The 23,484-nt window shown below is 39.5% G+C and overlaps 1 protein-coding gene across 1 annotated transcript in view; it reads right to left on the bottom strand.

Annotated features, from left to right (window-relative positions):
* Positions 1-23,484, bottom strand: part of LOC126462417 (protein rogdi) — an 83,567-nt gene that overhangs the window by 13,655 nt on the left and 46,428 nt on the right. The window contains exons 5-6 of the mRNA XM_050096071.1: positions 18,784-18,904; positions 13,707-13,916 (exon numbers count right to left, since the gene is read on the bottom strand). Coding sequence (XP_049952028.1) covers positions 13,707-13,916; positions 18,784-18,904 — 331 coding nt within the window. The remainder of the gene's footprint in view (positions 1-13,706; positions 13,917-18,783; positions 18,905-23,484) is intronic.

The following is a 23,484-nucleotide window of genomic DNA, read 5'->3' as shown; positions in this document are numbered from 1 at the left end:
GGCAGCTTCGTCGGCAACCTCGTTTCAGATCAGACCAGTGTGACCAGGGACCAACAAATATCACAGTGGCACCATCAAGAGTGAGAAAGTGATGGTTTTCCTGGACCCATTGCACTAAGGGATGGATGGTGTACAGGACACAGAGACTCTATGAAAAGCCAGTGTCACCGGATGTACTACACGGCCCGATACGGGGTGAAGAGCTCCACTGTAAATACTGAGCAGTGTTCTGGAAGCCGATACGGAGAAACGTCGGTGCAAATGGCGAAGGCACACCCAACACCACAGTCAGTCTGAGAGCCATCAGTGTACACAAGGGTACTATCACAAATTTCTCTACAGAGGTTGAGAACTTTACAGTGATAGAGCGAGGCAGGAATAGTGACTTTAGGAAGCAAATGAAGGCCAAGGTGAACTAACACTGCCCGCCATACAAAGCCAAGGTGGTGAAGGGTTCACACCCACTGTGAAACTGGCAGGTAGCATGAAGTTAAGCTACCAGAGCAATAGCCGAAAGTTAATTCTAGGAGATAACAGAGAAGAGGGGCACACCCCATACTGGTGATCAAAGGAGTCATCGAAGGAGGTGGTACAGGATGGGTAGCCAGACATGCCAGACAAACAGCATGCATACCTGCTGAGGAGAGAGTCACAGCAGTATGACAGAGATAGTTCGGCAGCTTCTGCATACAGACTCTCAACTGGGCTAGTGTAAAAGGCGCCAGTGGCCAACTGGATGCCTTGGTGGTGGATAGTACTGAGACAGCATTAGAGGGATGGATGGGCAGATGCATAAACGAAAGACGCATAGTCTAGTTTTGGAGAGACAAGGGACCAGTACAAACAGAGGAGGGTGGTCCGATCCGCTCCCAAGGAAGTATTGCTGAGGACACATAGGACAATGAAGGATCATGTACAGTGGGTGGCCAGGTAAAGCATTTGGAAGGACCAAGAAATTTTCCTATTGAGCAAGAGCCCCGGGAATTTCACAGTTTAACAAACGGAAGAGCAACAGGTTCAAGATGTAAAGACGGTGGTAGAAAAAAAATTGCCCCACCAGAAATTCATACAAATGGTTTTGTCAGTGGAAAAACGAAAGCCAATGTCGATGCTCCATGAGTAAATATGATCAAGACATCGCTGAAGGTGCCGCTTGTGGAGACAAGTCTGTGGAGAACTGCAATAGATGGCAAAATTGCCAATGAATAGGAAGCCAGAGATGACCAGCAGGAGACAGGTCGTAGTAGGGTCAATGGCAATAGCAAAGAGGACAACACTCAGGACAGAACCTGAGGCACACCATTTTCCTGGATAAAGGTATCCAACAGGACAGAACCTTCACATACTTCAAAAACTCAGTCTTTTAAAAATTCCTGAAGGAACAAAGCATGCAACCACAGAAGCCCCACATGTCAGGATTAGAGAGGATATCAGTCCTCCAGCAGGTGTCATAGGCTTTCTCCAAATCACAAAACATGGCCACAGTCTGATATTCATGACATGGGTTGATGAAGTGATGGGATGGTCAACTGCAGAATGGTGCACTCGAAATCCATAGGGGTGGGGGGGGGAGGTAGCTAGAAGGAATGTTTTTGTCCTTAGCAGACTTAGGTATGGGTATGACAGTGCCTTCACACCAGTGTCTGGGAAAAGTGTCACCTGCCCAGATACAATTGCACTTATGAAAGAGAAAAGTCTGCAACATCTGAATGTGAACATCGTCCAGCCCTGGGGCAGAGGATTGGGATGAAGTGAGAGCATGATCTAGCTCCTCAAAGAAAGGCGACACTGTAGCACTCACGATCCTGAGAAGAGAAGGGTATTGCCCAAGACTCCTCCACTAGTTTCCAATGGAGGAAAGCAGGGTGATAGTGGGTGGAGCTCAGAATCTCTGCAAAACAGTGGAGATAGCAACAGGTCCACTATGACATCATATGCTATAAACAGGCCAGAAACTGGGAGATGGACCTTGGTCCCAGAGAGCCATCGGAGGTTAGCCCACATGATGGAAGAGGGAGTGTAACTGTTAAAAGAACTAGTAAATGGAATCCTGCCAGCTTTTTTGCTATCCTGAAGAACGCGATGACACTGTGTATGCAACTGTTTATAAAGATGCAATTTGCCATTGTAGGATGACAGATAACGATGCAGAGGCATGTCCCCATGGATGAATTGCGTCACAGCACACCTCAGTCCACCAAGGCTCCGGGACAGGCTGCAGTAAACAGAAATTGTGAGGAATGGAACATTCTGTGGTGGTAAGAATAACATTTTTAATATATTCTAGCTGGTCATCACAACTGGAGAAATGTTGTTCGTCGAAGGTCACCAGGGAGGAGTAAAGCCTCCAGTCAGCCTTAGAAACCTGCCATGTGGGTGTGCACGTAGATGAGGTAGGAGTCAACAAATGGATAGTGGATGGGAAATGGTCACTTGAGTATGTGTCAGAGAGAACAGACCACTCAAGACAATGGACAAGATGGGCAGTGCAGAAGCAGAGGTCCAAATGGGAATAGATGTGCGTGGAGTCTGAAGGGAACGTGAGTGCTCACGTGTTAAGGCAGATGAGGTTAAGTTGACTGAGAAGGTCAGCCAAGAGGGCACCTCTCTGACAAGTTCTGGGAGAGCGCCAAAGGGGATGGTGCACATTTAAGTCACCGAGCAGCAGAAAGAGGTGAAGTAGCTGCCCAAGAAGCTGGAGGCCATCTGCCCCAATGACATCGAATGACCGAGGGATGTAAACAGTACAAAGGGAAAAGGTTAAGTGAGGAAAGAATATGGAGAATGCAACAGCTTGAAGCTGGGCAGTCAGGGAGATTTCTGACAAACTCGGATGTGCAGCATGACTCCTCCATGAAATGGAATTCCATTCTTGGGGGGAGGGGTGGAGGGGGGGGGGGGGGGGGGATCAAAGTGGACCAAAAAGAAATGCAAAAGCTCAAAACGGTCATGAGTGCACAATTTTATTTTCTGGAGGCAGAGAACAAGTGGACGCTGTGATTTCAGGAGCAGCCATAATTCTTCCTTGTTGGATCTAAGACCAAGAACATTCCATTGGAGGAGAATCATGATGAGGACAGGGGATGACGGAAAAAATGAAGGGGTGTCAGCTCGGCAGCTGCCAAGTGCCAGCTCGAAGGTTCACTGCTACAGGGCACAGAGGTTGGAGGATCCTGTTCCATGAGAGGCTTCAGCATTCTCCCCCTGTCAGTTCGCAGAGTCCAGGGCTGAAAAATGGTTGGCGGTCGTGCACTTGCGATACAGAAGTAACCCAGGTAAGGGTATCACATGGCGACATCATTGAAGAGGATCTCCGAGTCAGTGAAGGAGAAGACCGTTTGCCTTTGCCTGATTTCTTGGAGCTTTTCTAGTTGGCAGAGGAAGACTCAGATGTTTGTTGGCCGGAGGGACTTAAGAAGTCTTCACAGGAGAATTGCTTCTGTCCTTTCTGGCCTGGTGGTGGTGTAGCAAGTGGCTTCGGCCCATGAGGCAAAAGTCTGGTGGCTTGTTGCACAGCTGGTGGAGGAGACAGGGATGCTACCATGACACTGGGGAATTTTACAACTGTAGTGTTGAATTTGAGGTCACGTGTCTGCGTGGCCATGTCCTTCATGGAGCGAGATGTAGCAAGAACAGTACTGTAAGTGCCGGATGGTAGAACGCAGGGTTTCCGACTAGCAAACAACTCGCATGTGACCAGGTAAGGCACTTTTTCCTTCACCGAGATCTCCTGGACGGCCCCCTCATTTCGAGATACATGGGACAATATCGGGAGGTGGCTGCGTCGTCACCACTGCAATTGATACAGTGGGGAGAAGGAGGTGGTCCACTGGGGATGGCACAGGTCAATATTCATTGCCTATCATGGTCAATTATATCATTCAGACCAACATGATGGGGAAAATTTTAGCTATGGCACTGCTTAATGGTGTGAGCACACCAAAGTTGTTTAGCACAGAAGGATCAGCTGAAAATCTACTCGATAGCAGAGAAAAAGTATGTAAACAGCCTGTAGCTGCTGCTGTTCCTTGTAGGTAACGTAACATGTAGGGGTTAGACGAAGTAGTTTTCCATTATTTTTTGCATGCAGCATTTTACATTCACTATTTTTCAGTCACATTTACTCTCTCTTACATAGTTTTTGATGAAACTTTATTACTTTTGTGAGAAATGGGATGTAGGAGTCAAATCTTACTACAACCATCGACTGTAGCCCTAACTTGAATTGTGTTCCTTTGGAAATTTTAAACAACTGTAGGTCTATCTTCATTCAGAGACAATAGTTCCCTAATTTCACTGTGCAATTACACGAGAAATACGTTCATTTTTGAGAATTTCCAGATGTATACAAAAGAATATTTTAAAAATTTTGTGCAAGTTACAGCTCTTGTGGATAATTTATTTAGTAGCAAATTAATGTCTGTGATTTACTGTAACTGTCAAAGAATAATTCCCACCAAATTTCAGTATATATTAATGTGAATAAACTTAAATTTTTACCAATTTTCAGAAGTTACCGTTGTCATGCCCACTAACAATTTCACAGTGGATTGAAGTTTGTGATGTAGTTACTATAGCACATTTCATAACTAACATATCATGTTACATCTAGTTATCCCTTTCCAGAGAAGTGTATATTGTCTACATTCATCATAAGTGAACGCTGTTTTTGAATTTGTTAGTGACTGTAACCCCAAAAAGTTGGGAAACCATGAATTTTTGCCACAGGCTATTCTGTTGCCTTAATGGAAATCTCATTGTGTGTACTAACTGCTTCAGCTCTTAATGAGAATTAGTCATAGTTTTAGCTCAACAGATTAGAGATAATGAGCGGGCTTAAAGTAATTTGTTTACTGTACTGTAAAATGGTGCACCAGCCACAATGCAGCCCCACTGTGAATCCTATTCTTAAATATGGGATGAGTTAGTCGACATTCACACCCAGCTGAAAATCATTGTAACTACTGTCAAATGAAACTTCCTGACTGATTAAAACTGTGTGCCAGACCGAGACTTGAACATGGGAACTTTGCCTTTCATGCACAAGTGCTCTACTGGCAGAATTAAAGCTGTGAGGATGAGTCGTTAGTCGTCCTTGGGTAGCTCAGTTGGTGGAGAACTTGCCCGCGAAAGGCAAAGGTCCCGAGTTCAAGTCTCGGTCCGGCACACAGTTTTAATCTGCCAGGAAGTTTCATACCAGTGCACACTCCACTGCAAAGTAAAAGTCCCATTCTACCGTCAAATGATTGGCAGCAGCTGCAAACTGGTGTGTTGAGAGAGCTCCCAAGAATCGTGTACCGAAGTTACTAAAAGTATCTAAAGTATGATCCTCTCCTGCAAATCCTGTCTCCTCTGCAGAAAGTATGGGAACTGTCATTACTCATCCAGTTGACTGGGAGTGGCGTGTCAGTGGTAAGTATACGCATTCTGCATAGAGCAGACAGAGACTAGGGAGGATTCAATGTGTCCCCTAACAAACAGTTTCAAGATGCTATCTTCCACTGAAACTGAGCCACTGGGACTGTCTTCACCTGTTGGGAAACCTATATTTTCCTGTGTCCAAAGGATGCAAACACGAAACAGTAAGGGGTCTATTAATCAATGGGAATTCAAATGTATGACATATAATGGTATCCGTTAGGGAAATGACAGCAAGGGACAGAAACGAATGCTGGGTTCGCTCAGTGCGTATGCCTGGTGGCCTCATTCAATATGTTAAAGAGGGTATTCCAGCAATCAATGAGGGGAAAATGGTGCAACCAACTAAAGATTGTGGGGCATGTTGGAACAAATGATACATGTCATCTTGGCTCCAAGGTCATATCTGATCATTCCGTTGAGTGGCAGAGAAGGTTGAGAAGGCCAGTCTTGCACACAGTTTCAACGAAGCTCACAATCTGCAGCATTGTTCCTAGAACTGATCATGGCCTCCTGGTTCTGAGTGGATTGGAGAGACTTAACCAGATACTTTGAAAGTTCTGTGAAAAGCTAGGCTGTGACTTCCTGGACTTGCAACATAGGCTTGAGAACTGTAGGATCCCCCTAAATGGGTCATTTGCGCACTACACATGAGACGGTGCTACCCAGGTAGTGGACTGTGGGTGAGGTGCACACAAAGGTTTTTTAGCCCAGCCCAGATAATGATGGCATTTGGAGACCCAGAAGTATTACATCCAAAAAGAATGTCTCCACAGGCAAGAGCATTAAAACCCTAGTAGTTAACATTTGAAGCATTCAAAGCACAGTTCAGAGTTTTAAGCACTCTTGAAAAGCAGCAAGCTCCCATAATAATAGGCATAGAAAACTGGTTAAAACCTGAAGTTGATAGCAGTGAGATTTTTTGGGGAAAAATTAAGGATATAAAAAAGGGCTGGCTAATGGGAAATTCAGGCATATTTGTCACAGCACACATGAAACTCAAATTCACTGAGATAGAAATTGAAGCTGCATATGAGACTGTTTGGGCAAGACTCAGCATCAGGGCTGAGCACAAAATGATAATTGGATCCTTCTATCTCTCATCAGACTTTTCTCCTGATGTAACTGAAAACTTTAGAGAAAATCTCAGTTCACTTGTATGTAAGTTCACCAATTATATTGTAATCATTGGTGAAGGGTTTAATCATCCAGCAATTGATTTGGAAAATTACAGTTTTGTTAGTGATGGGCATGATAAAACACCCTGTGAAACTGTACTAAATGTCTTCTCTGAACAGTACTTAGAACAGTTAGTTTGGAACCCCCAATCATGATGGGAACATGTTAGATATAACAGCAACAAACAGACCTGACCTCTCTAGGGGCATTCACATCAAAACTGATATCTGAGAGCGTGAGGGATTTGTGGCAGCGATGATTACCGAAATACAAAGTACAATTAAACAAGTAGAAAGATATACATGTTCAATAAACTAGACAAAAAATCAGAAGTGTCATATCTCAATGAGGAACTTGAAACTTTTAGCACATGACAGGAGCACATCAAGGAACTACGGATCAAATTTAAAAGAATAGTTGACCAAGCAATGGATACATATGTACCAAGTAGAACAGTTCATGGAAGTATTGTCAATGGTATACAGTCCCTGAAACTTTTAAAGAAAAAGACAGTACTGCAAAATAGTGTAAAACAAAGCAAAGGGCTATAGGTATAGGCCGATGCTAAATGAAACGCGTTTGGCTGTCAAGATAGCAATGCATGAAGCCTTCAAATACTACCGCAGCACAATATTATCAAATCATCTTTCACAAAATCCAAACAAATTTTGCTTGTATGTGTACTGTATTAGTGGCACCAAAGTTGGCATCCAGTCCCTCTCAGATGAACAGAAACTGAAATTGAGGGTAGCAAAGCAAAAGCAGAAGAACTGAACTCAACTTTCAAATATTGCTTTACAAAGGAAGATCCAGGACAACAGCCCCAGTTTAATCCTTGAACCACTGAAAAGATGAGAGAATAAGTGTTCTTAGTGGCACTGAGAAACAGTTGAAATCACTAAAATTGAACAAAGCTCCAGGGTCTGTCGGAATCAGGATCAGATTCTATACTGACTTTGGCCTTCTGTTAACTATAATCTCTAGTAGATCCCTCGTACAAAAAATTGTGCTCAGTAATTAGAAGAAAGCAATTGTCACACCCACTTACAGGAAGGGTAGTAGAAGTTATCCATGAAACTACCATACAATATCCTTGACATCAATTTGTTGTAGAATCTTAGAATATATTCTGGCCTCAAACATAATGAGGCATCTTAAACAGAATGACCTCTTCCATGCCAATGAACAAGGGTTCAAAAAATATCAATCTTGTGAAATCCAAGTCACTTTTCTCATGACATACATGAAACTGTGCATCAGAGCAGTCGAGGATATGCAGGACCTCTCAGTTTCTGAAAAGAATTTGACTCAGTATCACAACTACACTTATAATCAAACATTCAATCGTAAGGGTTATCAAGCAAAATTTGAGATTGAATTCCAGTCCAAGACACTGGAGTTGTCAGGCGTGTGTGTGTGTTTTACTGATGAAGGCTATAGCTGGAAGCTGTATGTGAGTGTCTTAATTGTGTGTGTCTGCAACTTGATGCGTGTTCTTTACGGTAAGTAGCAATCTCTTTTCCTACACTGTTGACTGGATTGAGGATTTTTTGGTAGGGAGGATGCAGCAAGTTATCTAGGATGGAGTCATAAACAGATGAAATCTTTTTGGCTGTGCCCCAGGGAAATGTTCTGGGGCCCTTGTTGATCATGTTGCATATTAATGATCTTGTGGACAATATTAATAGTAACCTAGTTTTTTGCAGATGATGCAGTTGCCTACAATGATATACTGTCTGAAAGAAGCTGTATAAATATTCTGTCAGATCTTGATAAGATTACAAAGTGCTGCAAAGATTGACAACTTGCTTTAAATGTCCAGAAATGTAAAGTCATGCACTTCACAAAATGATAAAACTTAGTATCCTAAGACTATAATACCAATGAATCACAGCTAGAATTGGCCAACTTAGACAAATACCACGGTGTACCAGTCCGTAGAGACTGAAATGGAATGATCAGATACACTCAGTTATGGGTAAAGCACATGGTAGACTTTGGTTTATTGGTAGAGCACTGGCGTAATGCTGTCAGTCTACAAGTAGATTGCTTACAAATCATTCATGGAACCCAAACTAGGATGCTGTGCAAGTATGTGAGACCTGTACCAATAGGGCAAATGGGGGATATTGAATGCATACAGGGAACAACAGCACAAACGGTCACAGGATTGTTTGATCACTGGGAGAGAGTCACAGGAATGCTGAAGAAACTGAACTGAATAATCTTGAAGACAGACTTGAACTATCTCAAGAAAGCCTACTTACAAAGTTGTAACACCCAGCTTTAAATCACGACTCTACGAATATACTACAACCATCAACAAACCGCGTAATTCTTCGTGTGCTCCATATATGAATGGAACAAGAAAAAAAACTAATAACTGATACAATGGGATGATCCCTTTTCCATGCACTTCACAGTGCTTTGTAGGGTGTAGAGTAGATGTATATGCAGAATCTCTACCATGTTAAAGTAAAAGCCTTCACTTTCTACCAAAGTAACATAATGGGCTATGTCATACTGGTCATATCTATTTCTGGCATTGCATTTTACTTGCTATGGGCTGATATGCAGTATGTGCACCTTGCTGCAGTTGTGTTGTAGATGAATATTGTTCCTGTCCCTTGAAACTCTTCATTAAATTAGACAAAGTGTCTTGGAATTTATGTCAACTGCTTTCCATTTAAGAAGTTTTACGTTACTGGGAGTGGACTTGATGATTCTTCAGCAACTTTAATTTCTGTGTCCTCACTTGACAGTGGAGGCTTAGGTGTTAACCACATTATTCATGGTGGCAAATGTTCCACCAGTAGCTGGGACTAATGCCGTCTGTATTGCTCAAAGTGACTGACGGCGTACATAACTGCAATGGAACACTTCATCTTTCTGTATTTTATCTCTGATGCACCTCTTTGATAACTGGGTGGGAGAGCCAGTTCTATTATCAGAATAATGCACTGATGGAATACAACAGCTTGACCTCTGTACCTTGGAAACCACTGTGTGTTCAAATAACGAGAGATTTTATTTTTAATGAAATTAAATTTACTTTCTCATTGTACTGCCTAACTTTTCTGTTTTAGTGAAAAGTAGTAAGTGTCACAACTCTTTGATCTATTTCCTGTACTACTTTCCACAGTCCATCGGAGTTGCAAAGTTGAAGAGGAAGAAGAAGGTTCTGCTGTTAGGTAGTTCTCATGGCAGAGGTGTAGGCCAGCAGTTGCAGGAAGTGCTGGGGAGTGAGTACCAGGTCACCAGCATTGTGAAGCCTAATGCAGGGTTGGCTCAGGTGACTGTTAACATAGGGGGGGTTATGTAGGGATTTTACTAAAGAGGATCAGGTTGTGATTGTGGGTGGGGCTGGTAATAGTATTGATAGGGATGGGGAGTATAACATAGATGGTGACCTGGAAAAGATAGCCACTCAGACTGGCAACATGAATGTGCATATCGTGGAACTGTTTCAGCGTCACGATCGGCCTCATCTTAATACAGCCGTCAGGTGTAATAACATGAGACTTGGGGGTGCGCTGATGACAGAAAGCATGGGTCACATTTCAGTGGTGTCGGTGAAGTCTATCAGCACGACGGGTTTCACTAGACATGGCCTGCACCTCAACAGGTATGGGAAGGGGAGGTGGGCAAAGCTTATAGGTGACAGCATAGGTGGGGTTGGTGGGATCACTCATGGGAAAATTCCAGCAGTAGTGGGTGTTAGAGCTGCACCTTTTTTAGATTGAAGTCAGCTGATAGGTATTCCTGCTTAAGGGAAGTCTCTCTAACAAGGGAATCACTTTTGACAAAGCTTAGGTATCCGAGTAATGAGGGAACTAGTATATTTCATCAAAATATACAAGGTATTAGGGATAAAGTTAGTGAACTGCTTATAGATGTTGACTCTGAAATTATTGGTATATCTGAACACTTCTTAAATAAGGAGATAATTCAGAGGCTTCCTTTACCAGGATACAGGTTGGCTGGCAGCTTTTCGGGGAGCTCTTTGTGGTGTGGGGGAGTAGCCATGTATGTGAAAAATGGCATCCCATTTGGGTCAATTGATGTTTCAAAGTACTGCACTGAAAAGGTGTTTGAATGTTGTGCAGGTGTGGTTAAATTTAACGGAGCTGAACTTCTAACTGTTTTTATTTATAGATCCCCAGACTCCGATTTCACAACATTTTTGCTAAAGCTAGAGGAGGTTCTTGGTTCACTTTATAGGAAATACAAAAAGTTAGTTATATTTGGTGACTTCAATATTAATTGTATAAGTGATTGTGCAAGGAACAGGATGCTGGTAGACCTCTTTAATTCATATAATCTTATGCAAACCGTATTCTTTCCAACGAGAGTGCAAGGGAACAGTAGAACAACCATAGACAACATTTTTGTTCATTCCTCATTACTAGAAGGGCATTCTGTTAGCAAAAAGGTGAATGGCCTTTCAGATCATGATGCACAAATTTTAACTTTAAAAGATTTTTGTGCTGCAACACGTGTTAAATATAGTCATCAGCTGTTCAGGAAAGCTGATCCAGTTGCTGTAGAGACCTTTGTAAACCTTATAAAGGAACAAGAGTGGCAAGATGTTTATAGCGCTGATACAGTAGATGATAAATATAATGCTTTTCCCAAGACTTTTCTCGTGCTCTTTGAAAGTTGCTTTCCGTTATAACGTTTAAAACAGGGTACTAGCACAAACAGGCAGCCTGGGTGGCTGACTAGAGGGATAAGAATATCTTGTAGAACAAAGTGGCAATTATATCAAAACGTTAGAAACAGTCAAAATCTAAATGCAGCAGCCCATTACAAACAGTATTGTAAGGTGCTTAAAAATGTTATTAGGAAGGCAAAAAGTATGTGGTATGCAGATAGGATAGCTAAGTCTCAGGATAAAATTAAAACCATATGGTCAGTCGTAAAGGAAGTTCCTGGTCTGCAGAGACAGGTCGAGGATATAGAATCAGTGCGTAGTGGGAATGTCCGTGTTACTGATAAGTCGCATATATGTACAGTATTTAATAATCACTTTCTGAATATAGCAGGTGAACTAAATAGAAACCTAGTCCCAACAGGGAATCATATAGCGCTCTTAGAAAAAAGTGTTCCGAGACTGTTACCTGAAATGCTCCTCCATGATACTGACAAGAGGGAGATTGAGTTAGTAATTAAATCACTAAAGACCAAGAACTCTCATGGATATGACGGGGTATCTAGCAGAATACTGAAGTATTGTTCTATGTATGTTAGCCCAGTTCTCAGCTATATCTGTAACTTTTCCTTTAGGAGTGGTCGGTTTCCTGACCGATTAAAGTACTCGGTAGTGAAGCCACTTTATAAAAAGGGAGACATTGATAATGTTGACAATTTTAGACCTATTTCTATGCCATCGGTGTTTGCTAAAGTTATCGAGAAGGTTGTATATACAAGGTTACTGGAGCATTTAAATTCACATAATTTGCTGTCAAATGTTCAGTTTGGTTTTAGAAATGGTTTAACAACTGAAAATGCTATATTCTCTTTTCTCTGTGAGGTTTTGGACGGATTAAATAAAAGGTTGCGAACGCTAGGTGTTTTATTTGATTTAACGAAGGCTTTTGACTGTGTTGACCACAAAATATTACTGCAGAAGTTGGACCATTATGGAGTAAGGGGAGTAGCTTACAATTGGTTTGCCTCTTACTTTAAGAACAGAAAGCAGAGGGTAATTCTCCACTATATTGAGAGTGGTAGTGAAGTTCAGTCCCAATGGGGCACTGTTAAGTGGGGCGTTCCTCAAGGGTCGGTGCTGGGGCCACTGCTGTTTCTTATTTATACAAATGATATGCCTTCTAGTATTACAGGTGATTCAAAAATATTTCTGTTTGCTGATGACACCAGCTTGATAGTGAAAGATCTTGTGTGTAATATTGAAACAGTAACAAATAATGTTGTTCATGAAATAAGTTCATGGCTTGTGGAAAATAATTTGATGCTAAATCACAGTAAGACTCATGTTGTGGAACGCCCATGTTCAGGATCTTGTTCAGATGCTAAATGCTGCTTTATTTACCATTAGAAAAGTATCTGAAATAAGTGACACTTCAACACGAAAAGTAGTCTACTTTGCATATTCTTATACGCTTATGTTGTATGGTATTATTTTTTGGGGTAATTCTTCTGATTCAAAAAGGGTATTTTTGGCTCAAAAACGGGCTGTTCGAGCTATATGTGGTGTAAGTTCGAGAACCTCTTGTCGACCCCTTTCAAAAATCTGGGAATTCTGACATTGCCCTCACAGTATATATTTTCTTTAATGTCGTTTGTTGTTAGCAATATTAGCCTATTCCCAAGAGTTAGCAGCTTTCACTCAGTTAATACTAGGCAGAAATCAAATCTGCAAGTAGAATGCACTTCCTTGACTCTTGTGCAGAAAGGAGTGCTGTATTCTGCTGCATCCATTTTCAATAAGCTACCACAAGAACTCAAAAATCTTAGCAGTAGCCCAAACTCTTTTAAGTCTAAACTGAAGAGTTTCCTCATGGCTCACTCCTTCTATTCTGTCGAGGAGCTCCTGGAAGAGCTAAAAAATTAAGCAAATTCCAGTGTTACATTGTTGATTTTCTTCATTTAAACTTACGACTTGTCACCTGAATATGTTTTTTTATATTTCATTTTATCTGTTTCTAATATCGTGTTATAATTTCATGTATTTACTCGTTCGATGACCATGGAGACTTCTCCTTACTTTGGTCCCACGGAACAATAAATAAATAAATAAATAAATAAAAATAAATAAGTAAAACTACAATGCTTTGCCAAGAAAAATTACATAAAATGTACAATTTAATGTGTACCTCATAAAGATCTTATTTTGAATAAAAAATTCTTAAGCAATAGGAGGAAGAAGAAAAAAATAGAATGAGGCATCCTTGTATACAACACTTTGTCAATCACATAAAGGAATATCAATGAAACTGTTTCGCTAACTCAAACTGATAGTCCTTTCCTAACTAACAACTCACAAAATGATTTCACCATTAAGTGCTCCCCATCCTCATATACACCACACGCACATTATGATCCAAATTCCAGACAAGTCACTCAAACAATGTCATGAAATTACAGACCTTGTCCTTGAGTTGCTGGCAGAGTTGCAGTGCCACGGTGAGAAGTACTAGAGCTTCATTTAGCCATGGAATTGAGCACTCTGCCTGATGGGTGTCAAACTTCATTGTGCCTTGCACATTTGTCAGCTGATATACAGCAAACACCAGTTTGTGGCTCTGCACATAGAAACTGATTGCAAGATCTTCAGGAAGGTTGGGCACCAAAGATTTCTGAAATATGGATGTGGCATTATTATTAGCTGTTGATAGAAAATGACACTAACACATAAATAAACCACCTAGCATTAATATAAAATTTCAGATTGAGAGAACTTCCCAGTTAGAAAATTTGGAAAGCAAGACGTGTCGGTCAAACAGTTACAAGAAATTTCCACCAATACAAAGCACAAAATAATCAGTACAGAGAATTACAAAGCATTGCTTAAATATTACACTATTATTATTATTATTATTATTATTATTATTATTATTTCTTTCTTGTCTCAGACGTTATGTCTGGTTAAAAATGGAAAGTGACGCGGACCTTGATCAAGCGTGACTTCCTTTATGTTACATTGCATTTAGGAACTTTCGGGTAATTGAACAAGTGTCAATAATTACAGATTTCTGTAGTTGTATATATAAGTTTGGATGTAGCGGTATTGCATTGATGTACTGGTGGATATTGTGTGGTATGACTCCTATAGTTGATAGTATAATTGGTATGATGTCAACTTTATCCTGATGCCACATGTCTTTGACTTCCTCAGCCAGTTGGATGTATTTTTCAATTTTTTCTCCTGTTTTCTTTTGTATATTTGTTGTATTGGGTATGGATATTTTGATTAGTTGTGTTAATTTCTTCTTTTTATTGGTGAGTATGATGTCAGGTTTGTTATGTGGTGTTGTTTTATCTGTTCAAGAAATGGTTCAAATGGTTCTGAGCACTATGGGACTTAACTGCTGTGGTCATCAGTCCCCTAGAACTTAGAACTACTTAAACCTAACTAACCTAAGGACAGCACACACATCCATGCTCAAGGCAGGATTCGAACCTGCAACCGTAGCGGTCGCGCGGCTCCAGACTGTAGCGCCTAGAACCGCTCGGCCACTCCGGCCGGCTTTTATCTGTTATAATGGTTCTGTTCCAGTATAATTTGTATTCATCGTTCTCCAGTACATTTTGTGGTGCATACTTGTATGTGGGAACATGTTGTTTTATAAGTTTATGTTGTAAGGCAAGCTGTTGATGTATTATTTTTGCTACATTGTCATGTCTTCTGGGGTATTCTGTATTTGCTAGTATTGTACATCCGCTTGTGATGTGATCTACTGTTTCTATTTGTTGTTTGCAAAGTCTGCATTTATCTGTTGTGGTATTGGGATCTTTAATGATATGCTTGCTGTAATTCTGGTGTTTATTGTTTGATCCTGTATTGCAATCATGAATCCTTCCGTCTCACTGTATATATTGCCTTTTCTTAGCCATGTGTTGGATGCGTCTTGATCGATGTGTGGCTGTGTTAGATGATACGGGTGCTTGCCATGTAGTGTTTTCTTTTTCCAATTTACTTTCTTCGTATCTGTTGATGTTATGTGATCTAAAGGGTTGTAGAAGTGGTTATGAAATTGTAGTGGTGTAGCCGATGTATTTATATGAGTGATTGCTTTGTGTATTTTGCTAGTTTCTGCTCATTCTATAAAGAATTTTCTTAAATTGTCTACCTGTCCATAATGTAGGTTTTTTATGTCAATAAATCCCCTTCCTCCTTCCTTTCTGCTTAATGTGAATCTTTCAGTTGCTGAATGTGTGTGATGGGTTCTATATTTGTGGCATTGTGATCGTGTAAGTGTATTGAGTGCTTCTAGGTCTGTGTTACTCCATTTCACTACTCCAAATGAGTAGGTCAATATTGGTATAGCATAAGTATTTATAGCTTTTGTCTTGTTTCTTGCTGTCAATTCTGTTTTCAGTATTTTTGTTAGTCTTTGTCTATATTTTTCTTTTAGTTCTCCTTTAATATTTGTATTATCTATCCCTATTTTTGTCTGTATCCTAGATATTTATAGGCATCTGTTTTTTCCATCGCTTCTATGCAGTCGCTATGGTTATCCAATATGTAATCTTCTTGTTTAGTGTGTTTTCCCTTGACTATGCTATTTTTCTTACATTTGTCTGTTCCAAAAGCCATATTTATATCATTGCTGAAAACTTCTGTTATCTTTAGTAATTGGTTGAGTTGTTGATTTGTTGCTGCCAGTAGTTTTAGATCATCCATGTATAGCAGATGTGTGATTTTGTGTGGATATGTTCCAGTAATATTGTATCCATAATTTGTATCATTTAGCATGTTGGATAGTGGGTTCAGAGCAAGGCAGAACCAGAAAGGACTTAAAGAGTCTCCTTGGTATATTCCACGCTTAATCTGTATTGGCTGTGATGTGATATTATTTGAATTTGTTTGGATATTAAGTGTGGTTTTCCAATTTTTCATTACTATGTTTAGGAACTGTATCAGTTTAGGATCTACTTTGTATATTTCCAATATTTGTAGTAACCATGAGTGGGGTACACTATCAAAAGCTTTTTGGTAATCAATGTATGCATAGTGTAGCGACCTTTGTTTAGTTTTAGCTTGATATGTCACCTCTGCATCTATTATCAGTTGCTCTTTACATCCTCGTGCTCCTTTGCAACAGCCTTTTTGTTCTTCATTTATAATTTTGTTCTGTGTTGTATGTGTCATTAATTTCTGTGTAATGACTAAAGTTAATATTTTGTATATTGTTCGTAGGCATGTTATGGGGCGATATTTAGCTGGGTTTGCTGTGTCTGCTTGATCTTTAGGTTTCAGATAAGTTATTCCATGTGTAAGTGTATCAGGGAATGTGTATGGGTCTGCAATGTAACTGTTAAATAATTTAGTTAGATGTGAATGTGTTGAGGTGAATTTCTTTAGCCAGAAATTTGCTATTTTATCTTTTCCAGGGGCTTTCCAACTATGAGTAGAATTAATTGCTTGGGTGACTTCATGTTGCAAAATTGTCACTTCAGGCATTTGTGGTATCATCTTGTATGTATCTATTTCTGCTTGTATCCACCGTGCATGCCTGTTATGTTGTACCGGGTTTGACCATATGTTGCTCCAGAAGTGTTCCATGTCTGTTATGTTTGGTGGATTGTCTATTTTAATGTGTGTGTTATCTATTGTCTGGTAAAATTTCTTTTGGTTTGTGTTGAATGTTTGGTTTTGTTTCCTTCTATTTTCACTTTTTTTGTATCTTCTAAGTCGTTTGGCCAATGCTTGTAATTTCTGCTTCTTTTCATCTAATTGCTCTATCACTTCTTCTTGTGAGATTTTACCTAACCTTTTTTGTTTTTTTTCTGACATTTCATTTCTTATAAATTGTGTTAGCTGTCCGATGTCTTTTCTCAGTTTTTCTATTCTGATCTGTAGCCTGTGTTGCCATGCTGGTTTTGTGGGTTTCTTCTGTGTGTTGGTTGGTTCTGATCTCTGCCTAGTGTGTATATTTAGTGCAGTGAGTGCTCCTATATAAACCAGTAGTTGTAACTCTTCCATAGTTGTGTTTTCATTTATTTTGTTGTGTATGATTGTGTTGATAGTTTTTATAGTTGTTTCGACTTGTGGGTTATTTGGCGGTCTATGCAAGAATGGTCTAATGTCTGTATTTGTGTCTTTGTATTCTATATATGTCAGCTGAAATTTTTCTTCTATATCTAACATGTGTGTCACTTCGGGTTCTATTTGTGCTTGTTCTGGTGGCTGTCTTAAGATTTCGTTTTCCTCTGACTGTTTAATTGATGCGTGTTGTTCTTTGTTTGTTTGCTCTGCGATGTTTGAGTCCATTACTGTATTTTTTTCTTCTTCTGATTGCACATTATTTTGTTCCAGTATTTGTTGTACTTGTTGTTTGATGTTTTCTAATTCTGACTGGGGTATCCTGTTATTTTTGATTATTCTGGGTATCTGGTAATAAATGTTGTGTATACTTGTGATCTGTATCCAGTTGTGTTGTTGGTTCCTAGGTTTGTTGCTTGGTAATAACAGAACATGAGGTGTCGATTAACTTCATCTGACCATCTCATCCTCTGTCTTTGTTTTCCTTCTAGGGTGGTTGCAGGAAGCATATCCTGCAAAACACCTCTATTTGGATTTGAATCATTTTCCAGTTGTCTAGCAGTGTCGTTACCATTGTGAGCGGGCATAGGGTTCAAGCGTCGTCCCCGACCATGACGGCGCTTGTCCGAGGCTTCTTTAGTTCTGTCCTGAACCAACTAATCACACTAAAAAGGGGGTTAGCCCTATTAGTGGTTTGTTCTTTTCGTCGCCTCTTACGACTGGCAGAACATACCGGAGGCCTATTCTTTTCCCGGGCCTCCACAGGAATTATTATTATTATTATTATTATTATTATTATTATTATTATTATTATTATTGTTACCATTATCATAACTCCCACTTACCTCTTGAGAGATGTGGCTTATTTTAATTACAACTCAGTAGTTGCTCATCAATTTAAAAGTTGTGTCCTGAAAATAAGAACTTTGAATCTATTACACTTCTTTCCACACACAGTAATCTTCTTGAAACAGCAAATTAATCACAGCTCAGCTGAAAGCTTTTATGTATTAGTATCTCTCTCTCCTGTTCTGCAAGCTCCAGGTATTTCTGTATTTCTAGTTGGACTAGCACCCTTCGGTTGACGGATACTGTAGGGAATGGCACTCCAACACCCTCACCCTCCCTCTTTTTTTTGCAATGAAACTTCTTTGCTGATTAAAAATCAATGTCAGAGGTGAACAAAAGCTCTGTCTTTGAATTTTGCAGGCAACACTTGTGTCACATAGGGCACTTCATGGTCTGATAAACCAGTACACAACTCCCATCTTCCAAACTCCACAAAAGCTTTCCTACATTCCTGTTAGAACATTTGGGTGGAAACATGTGACACAACACAGTGTAATGGATAGGGCTGTCTGCACAATGAGTCTTCCACTCTGCAGCAGATGGTTTGCTGCAATGTTCATGGCTTAGGATAGATACTACACTTTGGCATGCACACACTTCAGACTTACCATATTCCTGCTTCTCATGAGGTCATCAATAGTCTTCTTACGAGGCACTATGAGACTGGTACGGGCACGTTGCAAGGCTCCCAGTATGTTGCCCAATATATAAAGTACTTCTTCTGATGACCTGTTGAGCATTTCAAATGGCTATTACAGACATGTTAAACTACATACTAGTGGGAGAAACCATAACTGATTGGTAGGGGAAGATATGTTGCAGTTTGGTTTAAGGAAAGAGGTTTCCTAGTAAACATCTCAACCATGAATGGCAGTTACAGATTTAAAGAAAACACCAAATGTATTAACTTAAGTATTTCGTGCTTTCAACTGCAATTTATTAACACAGTGACCCAGTAGCTCTGAATCATTCTTGGTCTTGAAAACCTATTTATGATAGCCTCCTTTTATTTATTTATTTTTAGGTGTGAGCGACAAAGTTGAATTTGACACTATGTTTACACAAATCTAACGTGGACTTTTTTACCATATGCAATATTCAACATTGCAGCACACATACGATTCCTTGGCGCATTACATTCAAGTATAAACTTGAATCTGTCATTCATTGGCAATATTACTGAAATTTAGGTAGTGTTCCTTATGTCACAATGCACTGCTGTAGTTCTCAACTTCGTTACACTATTTTTGACCTACAACTATGTAGTATGTTTGCATAAGGTAATTGCGAAATGGAAGGCACGCACACAGAATATTGTACGATTCTTCTTTCCAAATGTAAAATAATTCCTTGCGCTGAAAAATATGGTAACAGGAGGGCAGGACAAGAGTTTAAAGTAATTAACAGTAATGTTCGCTTATGGAGAAACAGATATTTACATTAGTTGTAACTATCCATACTAGACAGAAATTCACTGGCCCTCGCAAAGGAAGATATCCTGTTGAAGTAAAAGTTTTGGAATTCATCCCTGAAAGGAGGAAGAATGGGCAATCTGTGATTAGTGACACCAAACGAAACAAAGCAAAAGAGGTGGCTGCAGTTCTTAATATTCTCAGGCAAGAGATTAAGGCTAGCTGTGGATGGGTTGATTGCTTTATGAAACAGGTGGGTTTGTTTCTATAAAATCAGACAACAATATGGCAGAAACTTTCACAGGATTTTAAGAAAAAACTTCATGAATTGCATCATTGTCATCACAATTCAGAAATAGAACAACTTTTTAATGAGCCAAATAGTCAATGCTGTTGAGAAGCCAGTTTGATTTGATATGCCACTTAATTACACAGCTGACAAGAAGGGAACAGCAAAAGAAGTTACCATCAAAATATCAGGGAATGAAAAACAGTGCATACCTGTAATGATGACAATCACAGCAGATGGGTGCAAATTTTCCCTGTCTTAATCTTCAAGCAAAAAAAGAGCCCTGAGATTCCTAAAAATGCAAAGCCCTTCCCTTATGACGCCATTGTTCAAAACCTACAAAAGGTCTGGATATGAACTTTAATGCTTGACTGACTCCGAAACATCTCTAAATTCTGTCCTAATAGGCTATCGAAACTACCGCTAATGTTTTGTCTTCACGCAGTTCATGGTCATCTCAGTTACAATGAAAAAAAGAAGATCCACAGCCTAGACAGTACCTTGTCATTATTCCTGAAGGAATGACTTCTGCGTTATAGCCCCCAGATGTAAGTATAAATAAATGTTTCAAAGGTTATGTTCAAGAACAGTACGAAAAATGGTTTTGTGAAGCAAACTGTGAACTGACTACAACATGAAAAACTAAGTGTGCTGCACTTTGTATTACTGCTCACTGGCTTTCAGTTGCCTCAAAAAGCATCAAAGCACCAATGATTGTAAAACCACTCAAGAAGTGCTGTATCTAAAATACTCTAAAAGTTAGTGAACAACATTGAGGATGATGGGGAAAGAGGAAATGAATTTATTGCCAATGTTGATACCTCGAAGGATACCAGTAATGATGACATTAGTGAATAACAATGAATTTTACAGAATCACTCGATTTTTGCTCAAGAGCTTTCAAACTTTCACTCTCTTACAATAAATTCAACAAAGACAAAATATTTACAATAAGAATTACAAGGAGTGGTGAGAACTCCCAAGTACATCATAAAATTTGATGATTATATAAGAATACAATGATGGCTTAAGACATTACAGCTGTTTCTCTTCATGTAATTCTCAAAACTTGACTCAAAAGGCATAGTCTCATATAATCCTTTAAGAACACTGTCATAGCTGCCACTAAATGCAAGCTGATCATCAAGGTGAGCATTCTATAAACCAAAGTCAGAAGTATTTAAATAAAATATGTATATAGTGAATACAGTATTGGTACACTCCAATTATGCACATTTATAAATATTAGTACTCATGAACATCAAACACAACACTACTGAAATTTTAGATGTGCCCATCACCATACAAATAAGGTTTCGTTATGAAGCATGGTTCTATACACACTGATCAACCAGAATTAATAGAAATCTCCTCTCAAATGAAATATGGAAGGTGCTGTACAGAAGGTACCTATGAAAAGGTGTCAGGGATACAGAAAATTAGTTTTATTGCATCCATGTGTAGATAAAGACAACAAAGTTTGTCAGCATTGAATCTGAGGCTCCAGGAACCCCAATGAATCACCAGATTTTAAAATTTTTGAAGTCATCCTTAAAAGCCACATACTTGAAAGGTGGTTGAGCATATTTTGTTGCATCTAATGCAATACCATAGCTCTTCTCTAGGTACAAGAAGATAACAATTAAAAAGTGCTTGCACAGAAAAGTGTGCTGTATAGCTGTGTCCAGCAGACACAGGTTATCAAAGATAAGAGTGAAATCTCCTAAGCCCACACAAAACAGTAACCTTGATTCTAACATCCAGATGAGGTAGTTGGCCTTGTACTAAGTGTCTTCCATATACAGCTGGTGAGGACAACACTATTGAACATACTGGGGTATGTACAATACTTCCTTATTTTTATGAGAGGAATTAATTCAGCTTTTCTCCAGAAGCTGGGGTATTGCTGTTTCAAAATGAAATTAAAAATATTGGAAGATGTTGATTTTGATACTAGAATAAAAATGTATGAAAACTATGCTTGTCAAATCATAGAAAGCAACCTCCCCTCCCCCCCCTCCCCCCCCCACCCCCACCTACCCCTACCCCTACTACCACCACGAATGTAATTACAATTAATTTTTCATGCCACACACAACTCACATACTTACAGCCACTGTCTCCAGGTGCTGGAACACACACACACACACACACACACACACACACACACACACAGAGCCACTGTCTCTGGGCACTAGGGCCTAGGCTCCAGTGCCCACACAGTGGCTCTGTGTGTGTGTGTGTGTGTGTGTGTGTGTGTGTGTGTGTGTGTGTGTGTGTGTGTGTTTTTCTATTTCAGGAGAAGGACATTGCCCAAAACCTTAAATTTTAGTAGTCATTTTCACTACTGTGCCTGTCTGCAGCTCAGTACCTCCTCTAAGTGGTGAGTTATCTATCCTTTCCAAACTGTTGCAATTCATGCCACCCCACACAAAACAAAATGGTTATTTCAGATCCATGTTAAGCTTTGTACATAAAATTTCCCTTACTTCATCTTCCAAGGAGAAGTAAATCAATATTATCCAAACTGAAGTGGAAAATAATGGCTGTAATCCACAAATAATTCACCACCTATAGAATAAAATTAAAATAGAAAATTACCTGCGATAAATTCACAACCACCAGAAAAATTATATATATTTGCACGCATTCCATTCCTAGGTATAATATCATGCCAAGTAGCAAATCTTTTCAAAAGGACACATGTTCAAATAAACTTCCACATAAATAACATGGTGCAACATCAACATGATCCATAGCACCAAAACTACCAGCCCAGGCCTTGAAAAAAATTAGGAATTTACAAGATTGTGACAACTGCTTAAGCTTTTATTCTGAACAGACCTGCAGAAGCTTTAATGTAAGATACCTTGAACACATGGATGCCTTTTAGCCTAGTAAGTTAGAATAAATCTGCAATAGCCACTCATATGGTTCAACACAGATACACTGTTCCTAACATTGAAGTTAATATGTACATACTATGCAGCACTAACAAATGCAATAGCATGGACATCATAGAAGAACCAGAAATATATTTCACACCTTCAGTTCACCTGAATACATTCTAAATGAGCAACTGGAGCTGGCTAACACACAATTTTTACATCATTTTCTTGGGCTGTGCACACAAAAACACAACATGGACATCCAACAGACAAATCTATGCAAGAATTCCCACACTGCAATAGAAGAACACCTGCGCTATGTAACATCCTAACAACTCCTATAGATGAAGAGGTACAGGCACCAAAGTCAACACTCGCCATAGCTTAACAAAAGTCTTTAATTTTTAACACTTCCAAAAACTTAACACAATGTAATTTGCATATATTTATATTCCAAATAAACCTGTTAATGATTGCAGTATAAAGTTACATAACTCTAATGTTGGGCAAATATGTATCCTTAATCCCAAGCTTCATCTTTTTAATTCTGTACCGCTATCAAGTAACTTATAAACTGTTAACAACCATCAAAAGTTCTGTACATATAAATTTGTGTATATGTATGTCTAATTTACCTACACTACAAGGTGTACAATTTTGCTTCCGCTGTTTTTTCCCCAACATTTGAGGCTTTAATGAAACAAATTGGTTACACATGTA

The sequence above is a fragment of the Schistocerca serialis genome, chromosome 1, assembly GCF_023864345.2.
Source record: "Schistocerca serialis cubense isolate TAMUIC-IGC-003099 chromosome 1, iqSchSeri2.2, whole genome shotgun sequence".
NCBI lineage: Eukaryota > Metazoa > Arthropoda > Insecta > Orthoptera > Acrididae > Schistocerca > Schistocerca serialis.
The sequence above is the reverse complement of the archived record's forward strand: the minus strand, read 5'-3'. Positions and strand labels throughout refer to the sequence as shown.